At 47.1% G+C, this 22,793-nt stretch overlaps 1 protein-coding gene across 1 annotated transcript; it reads right to left on the bottom strand.

The window, feature by feature from the left end:
• Positions 1-1,848: 1,848 nt before the first annotated feature.
• Positions 1,849-17,874, bottom strand: MANBAL (mannosidase beta like). Its single transcript, XM_089673357.1, has 3 exons — positions 17,726-17,874; positions 10,961-11,128; positions 1,849-2,111 (listed from the first exon to the last, which is right to left on the bottom strand). Exons 2-3 carry the CDS (start codon positions 11,108-11,110, stop codon positions 2,004-2,006), a joined length of 258 nt encoding a protein of 85 aa, XP_089529483.1. The 5' UTR covers positions 11,111-11,128; positions 17,726-17,874; the 3' UTR covers positions 1,849-2,003.
• Positions 17,875-22,793: the final 4,919 nt, after the last annotated feature.

Raw genomic sequence — 22,793 nt, 5'->3', positions numbered from 1 at the left:
AGTCTGAGGGGAAAAAATTAAAAGTCGGCAGCTGCTGACTTTCAATAAAAGGACACTTACCTGTCCAGGGATCCAGAGCTGTCCTCACCCGGGCTCAGTAGCCTTTGGATTTTCAGTGCCGCCATCTTAACTGTGGGCAGTCGGCTATGCTGCTTTTGGCTTCATAACCGTCTGCCCCCTGCACATGCGCGAGCCGCGCTGCACTCTGTGAATGGTCCTGCAGTCTTCTGAGACCTGTGATCTGTCCCAGAAGACTGCAGGGAGGGAGGAGGGGAGAAGGACATATGTGTGTGTTGGAAGTGTCGCAGGCAGGCCAGAGCACAGCAGGGAGCCCCAAAGTGCCTGGTTGTCTAAGACAGCTGTGCAATATAACACCTCGTAAAAGATAAGGCAAGCCTTCCCAGGAGTTCACAGTGATTCCAAGGAAGCACACATAACTGAGCTAATAAACTTAACTCAGCGTATGTGACAGAACCAGATAACACTTTTAAAATCCATTTTCCCCTATGTCTCATATCTTGGAATATGAGAGACTTACATAAAAACCAGGCATATCTTCAAATTGGCCATGAGGAGACGAACAATTTGATAGGTCAAACTCTCCTTTGCTGGAATACATAGGAAAGCAGAAAAGTAGATCTCGTGAACCATTCAGTGTATAATTTCATATCTAATCATTCCTCAGATGTGTCTGCATAATAATCTACCCGCGGGTGGAATGTCACTTGTGCACAGGGAAAGTTATGAGCCAAAATATGAACTATAAGAGATTTTGGTTCTAGTTTAGGCCTACGCCCAGACCTTCCCTCCCTAAACGGGGGATTGGTCCTTGACTTCAGAGACACCCTCTGCTGGGGAACTACAAAATGGGATGTCAGGCCTAAGAAAGGAAGTTGAAGAATTCTCCCTTTTTAACATCAGAACCACCTGGGGAGACCCGCACCCTTTCGCTCTGAAACTTGATCTGCTAACCCAGGACTTTGGCAAGTACTTTAACCCTCTAACTTCTTTCTGTTATCTCTTTGCTGTGCTGTTGCTCTCTGTATATTTATATATATATATATATATATATATATATATGAGTTACATCTTTTTCTGTAAATATTTGTATTGCACCCTTTTGACCTTTTAGTAATAAATCTTTCCTTCTGAAAGTGTTGAACTGTTTCTATAGCTCTTTATTGCAATTTACTAATTCCTGCCTCTAAAAGAGCGCTACTGTGTTTGTTTAACCCTCTGGATAACCGGCCTGCGGTGACCGTGTTATACAGATGATTATCTCAACCATTATAGTGTTATAGCTGATATCGCAGAGTTTCCTCTTTTTCTGTACAAAAAGGTGGTGGTGGCAGTGTGAAGGGTTAATTGCCTAATTAACCTGACCCAGTAGCAATCGCATTCAGGCTGCCAGTACATAGATTGTGGTCCAATTAGCTGGAAAATCGTTGTGCAGGGTGCAGCTGAGCATGTCATTGTGACGCACGTGACGTCGTGGTGTTAGATTGGCCAGTCCTTCAATCATGAGTTTGGTGAGAAGGTCAGGGGTCTGACGCCGTGTTTGTCACATATTGGTGGCAGCGATCGTGGGATCGTCACATTGCATGCTGAGCTGCTTCTTTTTTTTTTTTTTTACACTGCCTTGAGGTCCATTTCATATAAGAAAAAAAAAATATTGGCCAGCATTGGACTTTCAACTTTCAGAGACCTTTGATACAGGAGGCCTTTTGTTCATAATCAGGCTCAACAGGTGGCAAAATGCTCAGTGCACAATGCAGTGTCCATAGCACCAATGAGAATTCATATTATTGAAGGTAGAACAGCACAAGATTCTGATTGGCTGCCACAGTATTCCACTTTTCTCCTTTTGCTATTTTATTAAACAAACTTGAATACATTAAAATATGTACAATGACTATGTAAGTGTTATGACAGGCCAGGTGAGATGTGAGAAGTGTGAGTCCCGCTGAGGTTCTCAGAAATGACAGCAGCAGGGGTGACTTCCTTCACCTCTTCTTCTTTGTCTCTTTCTTCTGCTTTTTACCAGTTGTCACAGTGGCCATCTTAGGTTTTCTCACTACATCTGTGCTTTTTACTTCTGAAGTGTCAGGTTCCTGGTGAGAGGGATGACAACAATTAGAGCTCTTGCACACAGGCACCAAAAATGTCACATTTTTAGATTTTCAGGCACTTTTTTCTTTTACTGATCTGAATGCAGACCATTGGTTTCAATGTGCCTGTACACACAGGCATGTAAGGGCAAATTTACACTTGTGGTAGCCCTGAACGATCTACAGTGAATTGCTTTTCAGAGGGCGTTTGATAAGTGGCAAGGTGATGTGTCATCTCCTCACTCCCTGTTTTAACCCCTGAAAGCCCGCAGCACTGTTTTGCACAGTAGAAAAAAAAAATCCTATACCCAGAGTTGATTTAGAGCAGCGGTTCTCAACCTGGGGGTCGCGACCCCTTTGGGGGTCGAACGACCATTTCCCAGGGGTCGCCTAAGACCATCGGAAAACACATATTTCCGACGGTCTTAGGAACCGAGACACCGCTCCTGTCTCTGGCGATGTGTGGGCGGGATGATATGCTGCCCCTGTCACCGCCTCCTCACCGCTGATTGGCCACCGGAACTGTAGCTCAGGAGAGGCACACAGGTGGCCAATCACCGGCGAGGAGGTGGAGCTTGGAGAGGAGGAGCCGAGCGGCAGCGCGCGTAGATCAAAGAAGATCGAGGGAGCTGCAGGAGCGAGTGAAGAGAGAGGCCAGAGAAGGAAGACAGCTGACAGGTAAGTGCAAATTTTGCTGCTACAGCCAGGTATGCAGGCTGTAGATGGGAGAGGGAGAGAGCGAGCCCAGGCTGGAGCAGGGGTCAGCAAGGTAAGTATCATTGGTGTCAGTGGGAGGAATAGTGCCCCATCATTTGTGTCACTAATACCAACGATGGGGCACTATTCCTCCCCCCACTGACACCAACGATGGGGCACTATTCCTCCCCCCACTGACACCAACGATGGGGCACTATTCCTCCCCCCACTGACACCAACGATGGGACACTATTCCTCCCCCCACTGACACCAACGATGGGACACTATTCCTCCCCCCACTGACACCAACGATGGGACACTATTCCTCCCCCCACTGACACCAACGATGGGGCACTATTCCTCCCCCCACTGACACCAACGATGGGGCACTATTCCTCCCCCCACTGACACCAACGATGGGGCACTATTCCTCCCCCCACTGACACCAACGATGGGGCACTATTCCTCCCCCCACTGACACCAACGATGGGGCACTATTCCTCCCCCCACTGACACCAACGATGGGGCACTATTCCTCCCCCCACTGACACCAACGATGGGGCACTATTCCTCCCCCCACTGACACCAACGATGGGGCACTATTCCTCCCCCCACTGACACCAACGTTGGGGCACTATTCCTCCCCCCACTGACACCAACGATGGGGCAATATTCCTCCCCCCACTGACACCAACGATGGGGCACTATTCCTCCCCCCACTGACACCAACGATGGGGCACTATTCCTCCCCCCACTGACACCAACGATGGGGCACTGTTCCTCCCAATGACACCCACGATGGGGCACTATTCCTCCCCCTGGCACCGACGATGGGGCACTATTCCTCCCACTGACACCAATGATGGGGCACTATTCCTCCCACTGACACCAATGATGGGGCACTATTCCTCCCACTGACGCCAATGATTGTACACTATTCCTCCCACTGACGCCAATGATGGGGCACTATTCCTCCCACTGACGCCAATGATGGGGCACTATTCCTCCCACTGACGCCAATGATGGGGCACTATTCCTCCCACTGACACCAATGACGGGGCACTATTCCTCCCACTGATACCAATGACGGGGCACTATTCCTCCCACTGATACAAATGATAGGGCACTATTCCTCCCACTGACACCAATGATGGGGCACTATTCCTCCCACTCACACCAATGATGGGGCACTATTCCTCCCCCCACTGACACCAACGATGGGGCACTATTCCTCCCCCCACTGACACCAACGATGGGGCACTATTCCTCCCCCCACTGACACCAACGATGAGGCACTATTCCTCCCCTCACTGACACCAACGATGAGGCACTATTCCTCCCCCCACTGACACCAACGATGAGGCACTATTCCTCCCCTCACTGACACCAACGATGAGGTACTATTCCTCCCCCCACTGACACCAACGATGGGGCACTATTCCTCCTCCCACTGACACCAACGATGGGGCACTATTCCTCCCCCCACTGACACCAACGATGGGGCACTATTCCTCCCCCCACTGACACCAACGATGGGGCACTATTCCTCCCCCCACTGACACCAACGATGGGGCACTATTCCTCCCCCCACTGACACCAACGATGGGGCACTATTCCTCCCCCCACTGACACCAACGATGGGGCACTATTCCTCCCCCCACTGACACCAACGATGGGGCACTATTCCTCCCCCCACTGACACCAACGATGGGGCACTATTCCTCCCCCCACTGACACCAACGATGGGGCACTATTCCTCCCCCCCACTGACACCAACGATGGGGCACTATTCCTCCCCCCACTGACACCAACGATGGGGCACTATTCCTCCCCCCCACTGACACCAACGATGGGGCACTATTCCTCCCCCCACTGACACCAACGATGGGGCACTATTCCTCCCCCCACTGACACCAACGATGGGGCACTATTCCTCCCCCCACTGACACCAACGATGGGGCACTATTCCTCCCCCCACTGACACCAACGATGGGGCACTATTCCTCCCCCCACTGACACCAACGATGGGGCACTATTCCTCCCCCCACTGACACCAACGATGGGGCACTATTCCTCCCCCCACTGACACCAACGATGGGGCACTATTCCTCCCAATGACACCCACGATGGGGCACTATTCCTCCCCCTGGCACCCACAATGGGGCACTATTCCTCCCACTGACACCCACAATGGGGGACTATTCCTCCCACTGACACCAATGATGGGGCACTATTCCTCCCACTGACACCAATGATGGGGCACTATTCCTTCCACTGATACCAATGATGGGGCACTATTCCTTCCACTGATACCAATGATGGGGCACTATTCCTCCCACTTACGCCAATGATTGGGCACTATTCCTCCCACTGACGCCAATGATGGGGCACTATTCCTCCCACTGATACCAATGATGGGGCACTATTCCTCCCACTGACACCAATGATGGGGCACTATTCCTTCCACTGATACCAATGATGGGGCACTATTCCTCCCACTGATACCAATGATGGGGCACTATCCCTCCCACTGATACCAATGATGGGGCACTATTCCTCCCACTGATACCAATGATGGGGCACTATTCCTCCCACTGACACCAATGATGGGGCACTATTCCTCCCACTGATACCAATGATGGGGCACTTTTCCTCCCACTGATACCAATGATGGGGCACTATTCCTCCCACTGATACCAATGATGGGGCACTATTCCTTCCACTGATACCAATGATGGGGCGCTATTCCTCCCACTGATACCAACGATGGGACACTATTCATCCCACTGACATCAGTGATGGGGCGCTAGTCCTCCCACTGCAAAATTACAGTTATGAAGTAGCAACGAAAATAATTTTATGGTTGGGGGTCACCACAACATGAGGAACTGTATTAAGCGGTCGCGGCATTAGAAAGGTTGAGAACCACTGATTTAGAGGAAGGCAAAAAACCCAGCAAAGCATGGTCCAATTTGCTCCTGCAAGGGAAAAAATGTCCTTCCTGATCCCCCGAGAGGTAATCGGATATTCCCTGGATCACCTTTACCTATAAATGTTAGTATCCAGTTATATTCTGTGTCTCTAAGAATGAATCCAGGCATTTTTTAAAGCAATCCACTGGGCTGGCCAGAACCAACTCTTGAGGGAGTCTATTCCACATTTTCACAGCTCTCACTGTGAAGAAACCTTTCCATGTTGGAGATTAAATTTATTTTCCTCCAGATGTAAAGAGTGCCCCCTTGTCCTCTGTGATGACCTCAGGGTGACTAGCTCTACACCGAGTTCACTATATGAACCACTGATGTATTATACATGGAGATCATATCCCCCCTTATGTATTATACATGGAGATCATATCCCCCCTTATGTATTATACATGGAGATCATATCCCCCCTTATGTATTATACATGGAGATCATATCCCTCCTTATGTATTATACATGGTGATCATATCCCCCCTTATGTATTATACATGGAGATCATATCCCCCCTTATATATTATACATGTTGATCATATCCCCCCTTATGTATTATACATGGAGATCATATCCCCCCTTATGTATTATACATGGAGATCATATCCCCCCTTATGTATTATACATGGAGATCACATCCCTCTTATGTATTATACATGGAGATCACATCCCCCTTATGTATTATACATGGAGATCATATCCCCCCTTATGTATTATACATGGAGATCATATCCCTCCTTATGTATTATACATGGTGATCATATCCCCCCTTATGTATTATACATGGAGATCATATCCCCCCTTATGTATTATACATGTTGATCATATCCCCCCTTATGTATTCTACATGGAGATCATATCCCCCCTTATGTATTATACATGGAGATCACATCCCCCTTATGTATTATACATGGAGATCATATCCCTCCTTATGTATTATACATGGAGATCATATCCCCCCTTATGTATTATACATGTTGATCATATCCCCCCTTATGTATTATACATAGTGATCATATCCCCCCTTATGTATTATACATGGAGATCATATCCCCCCTTATGTATTATACATGGAGATCATATCCCCCCTTATGTATTATACATGGAGATCATATCCCCCCTTATGTATTATACATGTTGATCATATCCCCCCTTATGTATTATACATGGAGATCATATCCCCCCTTATGTATTACACATAGTGATCATATCCCCCCTTATGTATTATACATGGAGATCATATCCCCCCTTATGTATTACACATAGTGATCATATCCCCCCTTATGTATTATACATGGAGATCATATCCCCCCTTATGTATTATACATGTTGATCATATCCCCCCTTATGTATTATACATGGAGATCATATCCCCCCTTATGTATTACACATAGTGATCATATCCCCCCTTATGTATTATACATGGAGATCATATCCCCCCTTATGTATTATACATGTTGATCATATCCCCCCTTATGTATTATACATGGAGATCATATCCCCCCTTATGTATTATACATGTTGATCATATCCCGCCTTATGTATTATACATGGAGATCATATCCCCCCTTATGTATTATACATGGAGATCATATCCCCCCTTATGTATTATACATGGAGATCATATCCCCCCTTATGTATTATACATGGAGATCATATCCCCCCTTATGTATTATACATGGAGATCACATCCCCCTTATGTATTATACATGGAGATCATATCCCCCTTATGTATTATACATGGAGATCATATCCCCCCTTATGTATTATACATGTTGATCATATCCCCCCTTATGTATTATACATGGAGATCATATCCCCCCTTATGTATTATACATGGAGATCATATCCCCCTTATGTATTATACATGGAGATCATATCCCCCCTTATGTATTATACATGTTGATCATATCCCCCCTTATGTATTATACATAGTGATCATATCCCCCCTTATGTATTATACATGGAGATCATATCCCCCCTTATGTATTATACATGGAGATCATATCCCCCCTTATGTATTATACATGGAGATCATATCCCCCCTTATGTATTATACATGTTGATCATATCCCCCCTTATGTATTATACATGGAGATCATATCCCCCCTTATGTATTACACATAGTGATCATATCCCCCCTTATGTATTATACATGGAGATCATATCCCCCCTTATGTATTACACATAGTGATCATATCCCCCCTTATGTATTATACATGGAGATCATATCCCCCCTTATGTATTATACATGTTGATCATATCCCCCCTTATGTATTATACATGGAGATCATATCCCCCCTTATGTATTACACATAGTGATCATATCCCCCCTTATGTATTATACATGGAGATCATATCCCCCCTTATGTATTATACATGTTGATCATATCCCCCCTTATGTATTATACATGGAGATCATATCCCCCCTTATGTATTATACATGTTGATCATATCCCGCCTTATGTATTATACATGGAGATCATATCCCCCCTTATGTATTATACATGGAGATCATATCCCCCCTTATGTATTATACATGGAGATCATATCCCCCCTTATGTATTATACATGGAGATCATATCCCCCCTTATGTATTATACATGGAGATCACATCCCCCTTATGTATTATACATGGAGATCATATCCCCCTTATGTATTATACATGGAGATCATATCCCCCCTTATGTATTATACATGTTGATCATATCCCCCCTTATGTATTATACATGGAGATCATATCCCCCCTTATGTATTATACATGGAGATCATATCCCCCTTATGTATTATACATGGAGATCATATCCCCCCTTATGTATTATACATGTTGATCATATCCCCCCTTATGTATTATACATGGAGATCACATCCCCCCCTTATGTATTATACATGCTGATCATATCCCCCTTATGTATTATACATGGAGATCATATCCCCCCTTATGTATTATACATGGAGATCATATCCCCCTTATGTATTATACATGGAGATCATATCCCCCTTATGTATTATACATGTTGATCATATCCCCCCTTATGTATTATACATGTTGATCATATCCCCCCTTATGTATTACACATAGTGATCATATCCCCCCTTATGTATTATACATGGAGATCATATCCCCCCTTATGTATTATACATAGTGATCATATCCCCCCTTATGTATTATACATGGTGATCATATCCCCCCTTATGTATTATACATGGTGATCATATCCCCCTTATGTATTATACATGGAGATCATATCCCCCCTTAATCTCCTCTTCTCAAGAGAGAATACATTCAGTTCCTCTAACCTTTCCTCATAGCTGAGCTCCTCCATGCCTCTTATCAGTTTGGTTGCCCTTCTCTGTACTTTTTGAAATTTGTCCGGTTCAGCGGGGACTGGGCGAATTGCGATCTGTGTGTGGACCCCCCAGCTTGACAGAAACGTTTTGTTAGAACGACTTCTGGCGAACAGACAAGCTGGACAATTTTTGTCAATTAGTGTCTGCAGATGCTGATCACTGTATTCTGACAGTAAGAGAAGCAGCTGTCGGAGTACAATCCCTCGAGTGAGATTCTTCCATCCACCTCGCTTGTGTGGATGGGAGAATCGTTTTTGATTTTTTTTTAGACCGCTGGCTGCACAAAAAGAAACAAAAAGGCAAACTATCTATGCCAAGCTTTAGGGCCAATTTAGTTCTGTGCACGTTCCTTGTAACACATTCATTTGTGATCTGCAGCAGATGTTAACTTAAGAACAGCCCAAGCGCAGAGTTTGCCTACACTGGAGTGCATGGTAAAGACGTAGCATGCAATATAGTTGCTGTGTGTTTTGTAGTGCATGTAGTACTGTTGGTGCTGTCCGGTGTCATTTCAGCCCATTCATTAGAAATCGCAGTGCACCTGGATCACATGTGAATTGCACAGGAATGCACTGCGCTCTCCTGTGTGTTCATGGTGTGAACTGGACCTGAAACAAGCCACTTGTTAGGAGGTGCTGCAATACAAAATCTCTAAACTTAAAACGGAGCTCCAGGCTACCCCCCCCCCCCCAAAAAAAAAAATTAAAAGTCAGCAGCTACAAATACTGTAGCTACTGACTTTTACTATAAGGGGACTTACCTGTCCAGGGGTCCAGTGATGTTCTCACCCAAGTCGATTCTTCAATCGGTTTTGGGTGCAGGTGATGGCATCTTTAATAAGGGGAACTGGAGATGAAGCCTTGCGGCTTCACAGTCGGCTTCCTACAGCACATGATGCACTGCGCTCTGTGAATGGGCCACAGTCTTCTTGGACCTGTGAAGTGTCCCAAAAGGCTGACCCAAAAGTTGGAGTGGGTACCTGTCAAAACCAGATACTCGCTCACTCCTCCCACCTAAAAAGTGTCCAATGTGGCAGTGGAGGAGGCAGACAAGCGAAAAGTCCCCTTTTGGGTGGAGTTGCTTTAATAGGTGTCTTGGGCAACTCCCAGTGCCGTGGATAAGGGGGTACTACCAGTCCTCCTGTACGGGGCCCAGGCAGCTGACTGAATCCGATATGGGCAGGGAGGGTGATCGGCATGGCGGGGGGGGGGTAATTAGTGGAACTGGAACCAATCCCTGTATGGCTCTTTCCGCAGCAGCTGATAGCTGGCTTCTCCTCTCCCTCCTGCTGACTTTCAGCTGCTGCAGAGAGCCATACAGGGGATCGGTTTCAGTAATTGTCCCCTTCCCCGCTGCACCCTCCCTGTGCATCATACATTTCCCTCCTTCTGCCCAGGCCCCCCACCCCCACAGTGCTGCCGGCTTCCCTCCTCTCCTTCCCACTGGCAGCTGCAAGCACACAAAAGGATCCTTCATGATGGGGAGTGGAGGATGGGTCTGGTAAATATGTCACATTTACCAGCCTCTTCCAGTCCTGAATGAACACAATGAGTGATTGGTACCGATCACTCACTGTGTTCATTCATAACTGAAGCATAGAAAACTGTGTTGTATTTTTTTGGGGGGGCCGTCAGGTTGGCTGTATGAGGCCCCGTGGTTTCTAACAGCAGCCCTGGCAACACCTCCCTGAATTTATCTTAGCTGGTTACTCTACAATGGGGTTTCAGAAACCTTGGGCAGTCCTCAATTTTCTGTTAGTAACAAGCAGAGTGCTGTACATCTCTGATCTTAAAAAAAAAACAAAGTTTAATAACTCCTAAAATCTCTCACCGTGTCCTGTGATTTGCTTCCAGGGAATATAATAGCCAGGATGCAGATGAGCTGAAAGATTGCTCCGCAGAACAGTCCATAGCGGAGTAAGGTCTCTAGAAAGCTGGGCTCTGGAATGTCTGGAGGTGAGAGATCCAGAGGCTCCGGCATCCTTAATGGACTTGTAACCTGCAAGGACACAATCACTATTAAAAATGCCAGCCCCAGGCAACAATTCAATCATGCCCAATTGCCCTATGCACCTAGGGCCTTTGATGTGCAGAAACTGTCTGGGGGGGTCATTCATTACACACAGCAGTCACAGTACCCAGTGTCAAGGCTCCTAGCACAGAATGTCCCTTTTCCGGTCCAGGTTCTGTTTTGCAGGAGATCAGATGACGCCAACATTAAGAAAAAAAGCATTTACTTAATACCAGACAAACAGCTAAATACACAGATGAAATACACAAAAGGGAGTTGTTTTACCTGTCTCCATCCAGTTCTGAGATTTACACAGCTCTGCCACATAGCACAGCCCTGTCTGTCAAAGCAGGGGACCTGATTATTCTCTGCTGCATTTAAGCAACACTTAGAGACCTCCCCAGCCTGTGACTTGAAAATGAAAGGATACATAGCAGAGAAGAGCTCATCCTTCTGTCATCCTGCTCTCTCCTCCTATCAGCATGCTCCTTGCACTTCAGTACAACTGACTGGCTCCTTATGCTTCTTCCTCAACCAGTCTGAGCTGTTTTATGAACACACATCTGTATAAATTACAACACTAAGAGGTTTATATATTCAGCCACCACAAATTCTAATATGCTGATTTCCTATAATCATCAGCTCCATCTAGTGGGCATAATGCGGCCTTTTCCTGATTGAGGTTTTTACAGGAAAAAAACAAATGCATTACGGCCATTAGATGGCACTGGTGATCATAGGAAATCAATATATTACGCAAAATATCTTCAGAATTCATGACGGTTGGCTGAATGCTTGTACCATTTGTCCAATACAGTTTTTATAAATAGAATATTTATTTATTATACATTAAATGATTATAAATAAAATGTCTTTAAATAAATACTTTTTTAATAAACCCCCTAAGTATATGTCTGGTTTATCCATAACTAACTGTAGCTGTGACACCCACTAGACAACTGCTCTATAATCATGTAACAATGATATCAACAGAAATGTGAAGAATCTAAGATTTGTAATGCCCCATCATTCTGAATATTTAATTTATTTTGTTTGTTTTTTTTATGGTACTTAGATGCAATCTGATTGTACGGTCAAGTTGTAACAGCTAAGGTGTGTCTTGCCATACATTATACAATTTTCCTGAGATTTTTGCTTTAGATTTACCAAAATCTATATAATAGGAGGTCAAACCTAACAACACTTTCAATTGTATCTAATCAGGCAGGCTCTTGCACTACACAGTGGAAGGGAACTCTAAAGGAAATTGGGCAGAAAACTGTAAGAAAATTGTATAGTGTATGGCCAGTCTTACTAAACAACAGCAATGAAAGCTCAGGTCCTCTTCCCTGTCAGACAAGACTGTGCTGTGTGGCAGAGCTGTGAAAATCTCAGGACTGGATAGAAAGAAGTAAAAAACGTTTGATGGGTAAAATTGTTCCCATATATGTATTTCAATTGTGTTTTTAGCCGTTTGCCTGGAGATCAGCTTTATATGTATCATAACAGTTGTCTTTATCTGAATGAATCACACTTTTTAAGCAGTTACATCATTTTTCTTTTATTTTGGGAAAAAAAAAAAGGTTTAAATTTTACCAGCGCCCACACTGTGCACATTCAAGCATTTGCATATTCTGAGCAGTAAAAGCACTTAAAGCACACCTTCCACCAAAAACAACGTCTCCCCCCTACACAGCACTATATAAATGCAGCATTTTAAATATTCATTGGCTTCTTTTTTCTCTTTTTAAAAACTAAATGGTCCCTATTCTTTAATTCTGGTCTAGGTGAACATTATGTAACAGGCCATTACTGCGACGGGGGGGGGGGGGGGAGGGGGAGTGGGTGGCAGAGAGCGAACTTCGCATATGCGGGTTTGTGAATGAGGGAGAGACTTCCTCCCTGTGATGGTACAAAAGGACTAAATGTTCCACAAGGCTTAGCGTCTAGGCAGACCCCTCACAATGCTGCTTATGGCAAGACTTTGGGGAAGCCACCCTTGGCCTACAAGTACCGTATTTTTCGCTCTATAAGACGCACTTTTTTCCCGCGAAAAAAGGGGGGAAAATGTCAGTGCGTCTTATGGAGCGAATATAAAGTGGCCGGTCCGGTATTTCCACCGCCACCATGACAGAATACCGGGCCGGCCACTCAGCTGTTCTCTGCTGCAGGACCTTACCTGTTCCTCGCTCCAGCGCTGTACAGTCTTCCCGCGTCGGCATCTGTGACAGCCGGGTGCCCACTGTGCATGCGCGAGAAGCACTGCGCTTTGTGAATGGTCCGGCGTCTTCTGGGACACATGACAGGTCCCAGAAGACGTCGGGCCATTCACAAAGTGCAGCGCTTCTCGCGCATGCGCAGTGGGTACCCGGCTGTCTCAGCCAGGTGCCCACAGTAAAGGGAGGACAGCTCCGTGGAAGTGGGAGCGGGTACCTATCAAATTCAGGTACCCACTCCCCCTCCCTCCCTAAAGGTCCGCAGTCTCTGGTCATCTCCTGTACCGTGTCCGCAGTCTCTGGTCATCTCCTGTACCGTGTCCGCAGTCTCTGGTCATCCCCTGTACCGTGTCCGCAGTCTCTGGTCATCCCCTGTACCGTGTCCGCAGTCTCTAGTCATCCCCTGTACCGTGTCCGCACTCTCTGGTCATCTCCTGTACCGTGTCCGCACTCTCTGGTCATCTCCTGTACCGTGTCCGCACTCTCTGGTCATCTCCTGTACCGTGTCCGCAGTCTCTGGTCATCCCCTGTACCGTGTCCGCAGTCTCTGGTCATCCCCTGTACCGTGTCCGCAGTCTCTGGTCATCTCCTGTACCGTGTCCGCAGTCTCTGGTCATCTCCTGTACCGTGTCCGCAGTCTCTGGTCATCTCCTGTACCGTGTCCGCACTCTCTTGTCATCTCCTGTACCGTGTCCGCACTCTCTGGTCATCTCCTGTACCGTGTCCGCACTCTCTGGTCATCTCCTGTACCGTGTCCGCACTCTCTGGTCATCTCCTGTACCGTGTCCGCACTCTCTGGTCATCTCCTGTACCGTGTCCGCAGTCTCTGGTCATCCCCTGTACCGTGTCAGCAGTCTCTGGTCATCCCCTGTACCGTGTCCGCAGTCTCTGGTCATCTCCTGTACCGTGTCCGCAGTCTCTGGTCATCCCCTGTACCGTGTCCACAGTCTCTGGTCATCTCCTGTACTATGTCCGCAGTCTCTGGTCATCCCCTGTACTATGTCCGCAGTCTCTGGTCATCCCCTGTACTATGTCCGCAGTCTCTGGTCATCCCCTGTACTATGTCCGCAGTCTCTGGTCATCCCCTGTACTATGTCCGCAGTCTCTGGTCATCCCCTGTACTATGTCCGCAGTCTCTGGTCATTCCCTGTACTGTGTCCGCAGTCTCTGGTCATCCCCTGTACCGTGTCCGCAGTCTCTAGTCATCCCCTGTACCGTGTCCGCACTCTCTGGTCATCTCCTGTACCGTGTCCGCACTCTCTGGTCATCTCCTGTACCGTGTCCGCACTCTCTGGTCATCTCCTGTACCGTGTCCGCAGTCTCTGGTCATCCCCTGTACCGTGTCCGCAGTCTCTGGTCATCCCCTGTACCGTCTCCGCAGTCTCTGGTCATCTACTGTACCGTGTCCGCAGTCTCTGGTCATCTCCTGTACCGTGTCCGCACTCTCTTGTCATCTCCTGTACCGTGTCCGCACTCTCTGGTCATCTCCTGTACCGTGTCCGCACTCTCTGGTCATCTCCTGTACCGTGTCCGCACTCTCTGGTCATCTCCTGTACCGTGTCCGCACTCTCTGGTCATCTCCTGTACCGTGTCCGCACTCTCTGGTCATCTCCTGTACCGTGTCAGCAGTCTCTGGTCATCCCCTGTACCGTGTCCGCAGTCTCTGGTCATCTCCTGTACCGTGTCCGCAGTCTCTGGTCATCCCCTGTACCGTGTCCGCAGTCTCTGGTCATCTCCTGTACTATGTCCACAGTCTCTGGTCATCCCCTGTACTATGTCCGCAGTCTCTGGTCATCCCCTGTACTATGTCCGCAGTCTCTGGTCATCCCCTGTACTATGTCCGCAGTCTCTGGTCATCCCCTGTACTATGTCCGCAGTCTCTGGTCATCCCCTGTACTATGTCCGCAGTCTCTGGTCATTCCCTGTACTATGTCCGCAGTCTCTGGTCATCCCCTGTACTATGTCCGCAGTCTCTGGTCATTCCCTGTACTATGTCTGCAGTTCATTGGTTCAGAATATTTTTTTTCTTGGTTTTCTCCTCTAAAACCTAGGTGCGTCTTATGGAGTGAAAAAGGGAGGAAGAAGGAGTAGAGAAGAGGGGAGGAAGAAGGAGTAGAGAAGAGGGGAGGAAGAAGGAGTAGAGAAGAGGGGAGGAAGAAGGAGTAGAGAAGAGGGGAGGAAGAAGGAGTAGAGAAGAGGGGACAAAGAAAGAGTAGAGAAGAGGGGAGGAAGAAGGAGTAGAGAAGAGGGGAGGAAGAAGGAGTAGAGAAGAGGGGAGGAAGAAGGAGTAGAGAAGAGGGGAGGAAGAAGGAGTAGAGAAGAGGGGAGGAAGAAGGAGTAGTGAAGAGGGGAGGAAGAAGGAGTAGTGAAGAGGGGAGGAAGAAGGAGTAGAGAAGAAGGGAGAAAGAAGGAGTAGAGAAGAAGGGAGAAAGAAGGAGTAGAGAAGAGGGGAGGAAGGAGTAGTGAAGAGTCGAGGAACAATGAGTGGTGAAGAGGCGAGTAAGGAGTAGCAAAGAGAAGAGGAAGTAGACGTAGCGAAGAGGAGAGGAAAAAGGAGCAGTGAGAAAGGAGGAAGAAGGAGCAGTGAAGAGGAGAGGAAGCAGTAGTGATGAAGGAGGAAGAGGGAGCAGTGAAAAGGAGAGGAACGAGCAGTGAAGAGGAGAGGAAGGAATAGTGAAGAGGAGAGAAAGGAGCAGTGAAGAAGAGAGGAAGGAGTAGTGAAGAGGAGAGGAAGGAGTAGTGAAGAGGAGAGGAAGGAGTAGTGAAGAGGAGAGGAAGAAGTAGTGAAGAAGAGAGGAAGGAGTAGTGAAGAGGAGAGGAAGGAGTAGTGAAGAGGAGAGGAAGGAATAGTGAAGAGGGGAGGAAGAAGGAGTAGTGATGAAGGAGGAGGAAGAAGGAGCAGTGATGAAGGAGGAGGAAGAAGGAGCAGTGATGAAGGAGGAGGAAGAAGGAGCAGTGATGAAGGAGGAGGAAGAAGGAGCAGTGAAGAGGAGAGGAAGGAATAGTGAAGGGGAGAGGAAGGAGTAGTGATGAAGGAGCAGCGAAGAGGAGAGTGAAGAAGGAAAAAAGTTAAGAGGGGTAGAAGGAGTAGCAAGGAAGGAAGAAAGGTTAAGGGGGAGGAGGAAGGAGTAGTGATGCAGGAAAAGATAAGGGAGGAGAAAAACAGGATTAGTGAAGAGGAAGGAAGAGACAAGAAGAAGGAATAACAATTAAGAGGGGAGGAAGAAAGAGTAATGAGGAATGAAGAAGTTAAAGTAAAGAGGGGGAATGAAGAAAAAAGATAGAAAGAGTGGAGAAGAGGAAGAGAAAATATAAAAATAAGAAGGGGGGAGATTAAAGCGGAGTTCCACTCACACTGTAAAAAAATAAGTCAGCAGCTACAAAAACTGTAACTGCTGACTTTTAAAAAACAGCCACTTACCCGTCCCTCGATCACGCAGTGTCCTCCCCCAGCCCATTTCACCAGCCATCTGGTGCTCCAAGCGCCGGCATCTTCAGTGTGGGCACCCGGATGTGACAGCTTGCGGATTCAGAGCCGGGTGCCCACTGCACATGTGCGAGAAGCACTGCACTTTGTGAATGGCCCTGTAGTCTTCTGGGACCTCTCACATGTCCCAGAAGCCTAGGTATCACAGAGGAAGTGGGAGCGGGTACCTATCAAATTCCCCCCAGCTCCTCAAAGGTGCCAATCCTTAATGGGGAGCGGGGTAGCAGTCTTTAAGGCGGAACATCCCCTTTTGGGTGGAACTCCACTTTAAAGAAAAGAGAAGGTGAGAGCAGCAGGAGGAGGATGGTGGCGATGTCATGAAGAGTAAAGCTGGGTACAGACAGAAAATCGTTCTGTTCAGCAGGCACCGGTCGCCCTTTGTTCTGTGTCTGACCATTGAATTCTGATGAACGGTTCTTTTGGAAATCCAGCATTTGATCAGTGCATGTAGCCAATGGATGCAGCGCTGATCTGTGTATTCTGGGGGGGTCAGCTGTCAGAATACAATGGTGATGTGGGCAGATCCCTACGTCTGCATGGTTGGTGTCGGTGTAGGGATCTGTGAGATATTTTTTTCAACCCGCTGCCTGAATGAAACAACTGTCCATGTATGTCCAGGTTCAGAGAGAAGGAAAGAGGAAGAGAAGGGTGAAGGGATGAAGAAGAGGAAAGGTAAGTAGACTGAGGTGATGGGAAGAGACAATGTCAGGAGGAGGAGGGAAGAAGGGAGCGGAGTTTCCTGCCCTGGAGTGTGCTGTCTCTGACAGACAGAAGGGGGCGCTCTGTGACAGACTCCATGGCTTACAATGGAAGTGTTGCCCCGGTCAGAGCAGATCGCTGTATATTAGATTGCAGCGCTGTGTATGGACAGATCTCACTTACACACAATGGACAGACACCTCTGGGCCCGGATCGGACGCTCTCACTGTCAGGAAGTGATCTGAAGTCCCTCCCACGCCTCTAGTGATCAGTATATTCATGTCCTCAGTTCCGCCATTTTCCTGTAGCCACCTCCCTAGGATATAGCTATTCCCGATCTTCATGAAAATGGCCGCTCCCCTAAACAATTGCTTTCGGTTAAACCTGCCGATCCGCCCGGGTGGAATGGATCGCGAAGTCCTGTAGTGCCGGGCACGGAAGATGAGGGGCCCCTCAGCAGGCTGTATAATGCCGGACAGGGACAGCGCTCCGCTTTCCTGCACTTCATCACTCATCCCCTAGGTGGTGCTGTCCGCCGTACAATCTTCATGGAAAGGGACAGCCGACTAAGACACTACATGCCTTTCAGTTGCTTTTTTTCTGCATCCAAAACACACAGAAAGTATTATTATTATTATACAGGATTTATATAGCGCCAACAGTTTACTCAACACTTTACAATATAACGGGAGACAATACAGCAACAATACAGTTGAATACAAGAGGGTTAGGAGGGCCCTGCTCCTTGGAGCTTACAATCTAAAAGTAGTAAAAGTAGGTTATATGGCTGTCAATGTCACAGTTCACACCAGTGCTTGCAGTTCCAGAGCGTTCTGGTTTCAGAAAAAAAAGTAGAACAAGCTGCATTTTGTCTGCACAAAACTGTACTGGAATGCACCAAAATGCACAAAAAACGCATCGGAACGCACATGTCCCTATTTAAATTGAAGAAAAACAGAGTGGAAAAAATGAAATGCAATTCAGAAAATGCACTGGAACATGGCAAAAACACACTGGAACAAGCCAGAAACACATCAAAAACGTGCTTACAAATGCTGGACTGCATTTCTATAGTGTGAACTGGCCCTTTGGGCAAGTCCACACTACATGCGTTTCAGTTGCTTTTTTTCTGCATCCAAAATGTGCAGAAAGTAGGTTATATGGTTGTCAATGTCATAGTTCACATCAGTGCTTGCAGTTCCAGTGCGTTCCGGTTGCAGAAAAAAAAGTAGACCAGGCTGCATTTTTCCTGCACAGAACTGTACCGGAACACAGATCAAAAAACGCACCGGAACACAGCAAAATGCACAAAAAAACGCACTGGAACACACATGTCCCTTTTTGAATTGAAGAAAAAGAGGGGGGAAAAATGAAATAAAATGCACTGGAACGTGCCAAAATGCATGAACAACGCGCATGCAAAAACGCATCTGGAATGCATCTGGACAGCATTGCTATAGTGTGAACCAGCACTTAGGGCCAGTTCACACTACATTGCTTTTTTTCTGCATCCAAAACGCACAGAAAGTAGGTTACATGGCTGTCAATGTCATAGTTCACATCAGTGCTTGCTGTTCCAATGCGTTTTGGTTGCAGAAAAAAAGTAGAACATGCTGCATTTTTCCTGAACTGTACTGGAACGTGGTAAAACACATAAAAAATGCACTGGAATGCACCAAAAACGCACATGTCCCTATTTAGATTAAAGAAGAGGGGAAAAAATTAACTGGAATGCATAAAAATTGCACTGAAACGCATAAAAAATGCACCGTAACATGCCAAAAGTGCATGAAAAATATGCATGCAAAAACACATCTGGAACACATCTGGACTGCATTTCTATAGTGTGAACCGGCCCTAAAGTTTTTTCTGCCACTTTTTTGTTTACATGTAAAAATCCTTTTTTTTTTGTTTGCTAGAAAACTACTTAGAACCCCTAAACATTATATATTTTTTTAAAGCAGAGGACCTACAGAATAAAATGGTGGGTGCTGCAATTTTTATGTCACATGGTATTTGCGCAGCAGTTTTTCAAAAGCAATTTTTTTTTTTTGTAATTTTGAATTTCAGTGTGCAACATGTCACGCTTTACAGGTCACCACTTTAGATTTACAGAGGAGGTCTGGTGCTAAAATTACTGCCCATGATATGACGTTCACAGTGATACATCACAAGTGTGGGATAATCGCTGTTGCGTACGTGCAGGACCGACACATGCGTTTGCCTTTGTGTGTCAGCACAGGGGATGGGGGGTGCTTTAAATGGCGACAAATGATGGAGGTTGTTTAAATTTTTTTTTTTTTTTTACTGTAGCTTTACATTTTTTTTTTAATCACTATTATTGTTATCACAGGGAAAATAAATATCCCGTGTGATATCACTAGGCAGTGACCGGTACTCTTTATGGAGTGACCTGGGGTCTAGTCAGGGGTGGACTGATCATTTGGAAACTCAGGCACTGCCCGAGGGCCCGGGGTCAGTAGGGGGCCCCATGAGATGCCCCTGGTACCTTTTTCATAGGCTTTTTTGAGTTTGGGCAAGGACACAGGGGGCCCCATGATCCCCTATTGCCCGGGGGCCCAATGAGTTGTCAGTCCGCCCCTGGGCTGGTAAATGTGACATATATACCGCACCCTTCCTCCACTCTCCATCCTGCTCAATCATATTATGTGCTTGCAGCTACTGGTGGAAAGGAGAAGGAAGTCGGCAGCATTGCGGGGGCACACAGGTAGGGTGATGGGTGTAGTGAGGGAGCAATTACTGGAACCGATCCCCTGTATGGCTTTCTCTGCAGCAGCTGAAAGCAAGCAGAAGAAGTCAGCTTTCAGCTGCTGCAGGGAGAGCCATACAGGGGATGGGTTCCTGTAATTTCCCCTCCCGTCATGCCGATCACCCTTCCTGCCCACATCTGATTCACCCAGCTGCCTGGGCCCCCCTGCTGGCCTGGGCCCTGTACAAGAGGACTAGTGGTACCCCCTTATCCACGGCCCTGATCATACCCTCTTAGGATAGGTTGCTAAAGAGGTTCAGGCAAATTTAGCTCTGTAGCTCCTCTGTAATAATTGGTGCGGTGTGTGATTATTTTTGGCTGTTTTGGGTCTCACTGGCTGTAGGCTCAACTTCTTCCCCCTTCCTTCTGGTGGATTCTAGAATGCTAGTAGGCTAGAATAGGCAGACCAAGGCCTGAATATTCATGTGGTCTCAGCCAATCCCTGAGGGGGAGGACACCCAGTAGGTGACTGAGGAATTCATACATATTCTGGGGTCTAGAGCAAAGGGGTTCTTGTCCAGGAGAACAGACCCCAGCCTGATGGGCTGATTCCCTTCTGGGCAGTGTAGCTGAAATTTGCAGGAGTTCAAAAGTCCCAGCTCAGTGGGATTTTCTGAAAATATCTGGAGCCAAACCAAGTGTCAGGGAATCCCTGGGAAACATCTGGTGTGCAGATATGCCACAGAATGGTGACCAGAAGCATGCATGCACGCAGGAATGTACTCTTGCTCACGCGCATGCACATGCACAATTCCTGTTGGCACCAGATGTCCGCTTGTTGATGACCATTGCTATTCCAGTGACCACGCTTCTGTCTTTGACCCTGGCTCCCTGTCCTGCTCGAGTGCCTGCCTGGATGTCTGCTGTACAAGTTCTGTGCACCACTGAGTGTTCCTTCATCAAGTCTGCTGAGAGCTCTGATAAGTCACACGCCCTGAACCTGCAGTGCAAGTGTACCATTGCCTGGACTAGATTACTGAACACAGCTACTGCTCCTGATCCTTTGGTCCGCCAGTTTCCTTGGGACCCCATCTCCTGCTTCAAGTCTTCCTATCAACATCTGCTGGCACTCATGTTCCTTCTGTTCCACTTCCAGTGGGGCCTGGGCTCGAGATACAAGAGACCTTGTCATTTCAGTCTCCTATTAGGTACGTGGCGTCATAGGAACTCACTGAGGATCTGGTCTGGGAATTCACTGGAGAGGTGTCTGGCTGACATTGGATGAAGGCGTCCAAGTATCCAGGGACATTGTGAGTACAGGCCCAGGCGTAGGGTCCTAGTGACTGTCTGCTGGTACTACTATCCCTTTAAGCATTTGCTCCAGTGCTACTAGTTTGGGACCTTTCCTTTTCCTTGGAGTCCCAGAGTTGCTGCTCCCTCTAGTGCAGTGGTTCTCAACCTTCCTAATGCCGTGACCCTTTAATACAGTTCCTCATGTTGTGGTGACCCCCAACCATAAAATTATTTATCCAGTAATTATAATTCATGAAGTGTCGTTTTACCTCCAATATTGCTGCTTTCAACACAGTAGCTGCTTTCTACACAGTAGCTGCTCTTTACACATCGGAAATATGTGTTTTATGATGGTCTTAGGCGACCCCTGTGAAAGGGTCGTTCGACCCCCAAAGGGGTCGCGACCCACAGGTTGAGAACCACTGGTCTAGTGTCTGCTAAGAGGGGACTAGCCTAAGAAATATAGACAAGGCAGAGAATGTCCTCCCTGCACCCCCAACCAAGTTTAACTTGCAAAAAAGAATTAAAAGACACTTGATCATCGAACTGTAAGGTTGATTGTGCTGCTGTGTGCCTGGCTGCTTCTAAACCGAATAGGGAAGAGAACCTGGGACAAACCAGCAGGCCCGTCAGGGGGCTAGCTGTACATGTGGGGGCTCATCCGGGATTCCTTCTTGGGTGCACACATCCAGGTCAATACTCATGGAGCTTACAGTGGAGGGGGAGGTGATAGCTTCAGGGAATGATCTGATGGTTGTGACCCAAGTATAGTTTTTAGGTGGAGGTGGGGTGGGCTTCCCTGAATAAATGAGTTTTTAAAGATCACCTATATGCATACAGAGCAGGAGCTAACAGGATGTACTGGGATGGGGGGGGGGGGGCAGAGGAGAGGATGGGAGAGGTTCTGGAGGAGTCCTGACGGAGAGCATGAAAGGAGGTAACAATGGAGCTAGAGAGTAAGAAGTCTTAGGAGGAGTGGAATGGATGATCTGGGCAATATCTTGAGATGAAGTTGGTGATGTAGCCGGTGGCAGTATTGTGGATGGCTTTGTATGTTGTGGTTAGTATTTTGAATTGTACACATTGGGCTAGTGGAAGCCAGTAAAGGGATTGGCAGAGAGGGGCAGCAGTCACATATCGGTTAGTAAGGTGTATAGGTCTAGCAGATTTCAGGACAGACTAAAAGGAGAATGTGTAAAGGTACAAATTCCAACAGACACACTCCGAGATCTTGTGGAAAGCCTTCTG

The sequence above is a fragment of the Staurois parvus genome, unplaced genomic scaffold, assembly GCF_062004578.1.
Source record: "Staurois parvus isolate SC_StPar_1 unplaced genomic scaffold, SC_StPar_1.0 ptg000137l, whole genome shotgun sequence".
NCBI classification, from domain to species: domain Eukaryota; kingdom Metazoa; phylum Chordata; class Amphibia; order Anura; family Ranidae; genus Staurois; species Staurois parvus.
Note: the sequence above shows the minus strand (reverse complement) of the source record. Positions and strands in the feature narration are given on the sequence as shown.

Excerpts from the sequence above, each read along its gene's own strand:
- MANBAL (XM_089673357.1), bottom strand. The coding sequence starts at position 11,110 with ATGCCGGAGCCTCTGGATCTCTCACCTCCAGACATTCCAGAGCCCAGC. Across the intron at positions 2,112-10,960 it reads GAAGCAAATCACAGGACACG|GAACCTGACACTTCAGAAGT; the intron begins GTGAGAGATTTT and ends CCCTCTCACCAG.